At 37.5% G+C, this 4522-nt stretch overlaps 1 protein-coding gene across 1 annotated transcript; it reads left to right on the top strand.

Annotated features, from left to right (window-relative positions):
• The first annotated feature begins 648 nt into the window (after positions 1–648).
• LOC145661427 (E3 SUMO-protein ligase KIAA1586-like) lies at positions 649–2841 on the top strand. Its single transcript, XM_081726732.1, has one exon. The coding sequence runs from the start codon at positions 649–651 to the stop codon at positions 2839–2841; it is 2193 nt and encodes a 730-aa protein (XP_081582858.1).
• The last annotated feature ends 1681 nt before the right edge of the window (positions 2842–4522 follow it).

Raw genomic sequence — 4522 nt, 5'->3', positions numbered from 1 at the left:
CAATTTTAAAAAAAGAATGGAAATAATGAATATTTGAATGAAAGGAACTTCGCAAAAATCATCAATGATCAAAATTTTGAATTGTGCCAAACTACACACAAAATGTATACAGAGTGGCATTACGCACTAAATGCACACACAAGACAAAATTGCACGCATTTTGTGTAATTACACACATTGGCAACGCTCTGCCCCTTCTGGTGGTGTGGTGCTGCTGTCAATGTGTGTTTTCCCGTACGTCCCTCGAAAGAGGAGGGACAAGTTGCTGCGACCGAAAGCTTTCAATTGTTTGATGCGGAAGCATTGCCACAATGATTTATTTGAAGATCTTCACTCGTCAAGACCAAACGACTGAATGACAAATTGGCAACAAAGTCGAGGTCATTCACTTCTTTTCCCTAATCAAAGGGAGGGTTTACTCCGTCAGAGGGTGGCGCGGGTGTTACCTAACTATGTTTCGCATATTTCCGAGGGTTCATCTGAGATTGACAGGCTCTAGTTCGCGTAGTTCCCAGCTTACTATAGCACCTACGCACAAGTTGTTTTCGACATTTGGCAAGGCGAACTACGTATGTCTAATTCAGGCCGTTTCTAAGTGTGTTGCTTTGCTCCTTGTTGTGATTGTGTGTGGTGTGCTAATTAAGAAAAATGAAGCGTACCCAAAGGTCAATAGAATCTTATTTCAGTGCTTCTAGTGGTAATGCGAAGAAAAGTAACTCTGGTGTAGGTCTTTCACAGGAAGACTCCGGAAGTCTACAGGAGAAATCTGCCGGCGCAAGTTCAAGTGATACTAGTGGTCAATTGTTGAAATCCAATAGTGTACCTTTGTGTTGGACCCAAAACCAAGTTAACATGTTTAAAGAAAAGTATCCGTGGTTAACTGTCTCGAATACTCTTGGCTGTGTAAGTTGTCGTAAAGTTCAGGACTTGAAATTGTATTCAAGTGTTGGCGTATCGCTGTCACAACAGTGGATTGCGGGTAGTGTTAAACCTTTCGGGTCTACAACGGAAATGCAACAACATTCATTGCGGAAGAAAATTTTCGAACATAAGAAAAGTATTGCCCACTGCACCGCGGAAAAAATACTCTTGGAAGCTGAAAAACAGAGCTTAGAAAAACTTTTTGACAATGAAAGCAAATGTAGTTTTGAAACAACGTGTCGAGTTTTTCGAACAGCATACTATACTGCAAAACAAGACAGGCCGTTTCTGGATCATTCCCATTTAATAGATCTTCAAGCCGCCAACGGCCTTGATATGGGGCGAATTTTACACAGTAATGTTGTATGCGCGGACATTGTAAGCCACATTAGTGCTGAAATGAAAAGTAGACTTGTTGAGAAAATTAAATCTGCTAAGTCCATGATAGGCATTATTGTTGATGAATCAACCACATTAAGTAACAAAAGCGCGTTAAATATTTATATACGTGCGCGTATTCCGGATAGCGAAGAAGTTGAAAGTAAAGACAATACCGGTAACTGTAGTGATGATATTTATACGTTCTTTTTAGAACTATTGGAACTTCCGGATCAAAAATCAGATACAATATACAACGTTCTTATGGATTGTCTTCGAAGGAACGGTTTTGATGATAATTATCTCGGGGACTACCTGGTTGGTTTCACAAGCGATGGTGCTAGTGTTATGTGCGGGAAAAAATCTGGAGTCGGATCAAGATTACGACAACAATTTCCAAAAATCGTGTTGTGGCATTGCCTTAGTCATAGATTGGAACTTGCTGTAAATGATGCACTGGAGACTATTGGTGGTGGTGTGAATCATTTTAGTATTTTGGTTAGCGCTCTGTACAAGTTGTACAGTCTCTCTCCAAAAAATTCGAACGAACTTGAAAAGTGTGCACATGATGTTGCAAGTCAACTTAAAAAGATAGGTCGCATTATAGATGTAAGATGGGTGGCGTCTTCTTTTCGCTGTGTAGAATCTGTATGGAGTTCATACACTGCGGTATATACACATTGCTCTACAGAATCTAAAAACAGCTGCCGCAACAGTAAAGAGCGAAGTCAATTCCAAGGACTAGCAGATAAACTAAGCTCCTACAATTTTATTAAACTTTTAGGACTTCTCTTTGATATTCTGCAGGAATTAAAAAGTCTTTCAGAATTATTGCAAATGCGTGACTGCACCATAAAAAGGGCTTATGATATGATAAAGCTATATATAAATAGAATAGAGAGTTTAAAATGTACGCCAGGCGACAGTGAAGCTGAAGTATTCAAAAGTGTTGAAACCGGGGTTTTCAAAGGAGTGAAACTTAACAAGCACATTAATTTTCCATCTGTCAACAGATGCCAGTTCATACAGTGTATAGTGGATAACCTCAAAATGCGAACCATTAATGAAAACGATACAAATCACAAGCTAATAAGTCAAATAGAATCTGTTTTCAGTGACTCCGGTGACATTCGACAAGGTGAGAAAGAAATCAAGGAACTTGCTTTTAGGTTTGGATTAAATTCACATGATGTTCTTCGTGACTTTGTGCAATATAAGGCAACAGGGAAGAGGGTTGTTACTGAAACTGTAAAAAGGTGCTTCACCGCTCTTAACACCATAGCAATTAGCAGTGCAGATTGTGAACGTGGTTTCAGTAAAATGAACATAATAATGTCTGATCTTAGAAATTCGCTACAAATTAATACAGTTTCGAGTATAATGTTTGTGTCATTAATCGGGCCCCCTGTACACACGTTTAATCCTGAGCCGTATGTTAAGTCTTGGTTACGAAAAGGAAGGCGCAGTGCAGACTACAGAAGATGTCAGCAACGAGAAAAGAAGGAAGATGGACCTTATAAGAAGCTGTGGTGGATACTATGACTTAATGTTCCGGATAGCAGACATTTGTATGTAATAGAAGCCAGGTTAGTAAAAATAGTTTAATATTCTAATCGTGTTCTAAACAGAAGCGTCATTTCAGATTTTCTTTGGGGGAAGCAAGACCCCTTGATATAATTAAAATTTCGCGTTTTTCACTGACTTACTGCTATTCTATGGATAAAATCAATATAAATCTCAAACTCGGGGGGGATTGCCCCTGCCCCCTAAATGACGCCCTTGGTTCTAAAGTAGGTCTATGTACAATGTGTTTTATATATTTTTAGAGGTCCACACTTGTGTAGAAAGTATAAGAATTTTACACTTTGAGCTGATAGAAAATTCTGTTTTTTTTCGTTTTTTTTTAATTGTAAATCGGCTACACATTTTTCTGTTCACTGGATTTGTATTATGTGCTGGTAATTATTTACCGAATAATATGATGATTAGCAATATTTAAAGTTTCCATTTTATTGAATGGAATACAATGCAATACAATGGGATACAACGGAAAATAATATTCATTGAATATTAATATTTGTTTCTGTTAGGCTGATGAATGTGAGGAATAAAACATTTACGTATTTGTTTTCTCTCTCTCTCTTTCTGTAATTTTTCACATCAAAAGTGGTGTAAAAATATCAGAAGTAGAGATGTTCTTTAGGGTTCTGGCCAGTGGCGTATTTACGATTTTTTTCGGGGGGGACTGCTAACTTTAGTCCTGGAAATGTGAAAATTCTGCAAGATACCGTTTACTTTAATATAGTAAATAAAATTTCGGGGGGGGGGAGTTAAGCCTGGAGGCCCCATAAAATACGCCACTGGTTCTGGCAAAAATAGTGCTAAAAGTGGTCATATTTGTTCCATACCGTCACCTCATCTGATGTCACTTTAAGCATTGCTTTCAATTACACCCAGAAACTGAATCCATTATATGAACTAGCTAATCCTTAATAGCCTATGGTTTTCCCTCTTCAGTTTCTATTTACATGTTTAACCTCGATAAGCTAATTTCGTTAAAATAGAGGAAAGCTATGTGTAAAGTCATTTTTGTCTAAAGCTGGAGACAACCCATTTCGAAATTATCTTTGTCGTTAGCTGAATTCACTTTCTTAAGCGAAGTTTGTTGATGCAATTAATCCTTATTACGTATAAAAGGGAAACGTCTCAGCCTGTGAGTAACGCTAATTCTTAATAGTTCATAATTATGCTTAGACACCAATATTGCTAAACGGAATGTAACATGATGACTTATTCGTTTAGAATGTAACACGATAGTTAAAAATAAATAAACAAAATGCAGCAAAGGAAACTGACTTGGCGGATATCAGTGAACACTTCGAAAACTGCACTGAACTGATCAAATCCTATTCACTAAGACGAACACACGACTATCTCTATTCCTTGAAATGGAAGGGTCATGGAGAAAACGAAGCAATGGATGTGGTGTTAGGTGTTTGCATTGTCCATTTTCAGCATGGCATTTGACACAATCTGTTTCACATTTATCACATGGCTACTGGTTCACATTTGTGAAGAATACTCTCATTTCACGATAATTTAGAACTTGTTTTAACTTCTCGCACTGAACTTTTTTTAAAAGTCTGTATCCATTCGTGCTTCAAGATAAAGTATTATCTTTAGTTACTTATTGACAAGTCATCCATATAAAGTATCCTACGAT

The sequence above is a fragment of the Thermobia domestica genome, chromosome 10 (assembly GCF_964235325.1).
Source record: "Thermobia domestica chromosome 10, izTheDome1.hap1.1, whole genome shotgun sequence".
In the NCBI taxonomy this organism is placed as follows: domain Eukaryota; kingdom Metazoa; phylum Arthropoda; class Insecta; order Zygentoma; family Lepismatidae; genus Thermobia; species Thermobia domestica.
This window is presented reverse-complemented; position numbering and strand designations above follow the sequence as displayed.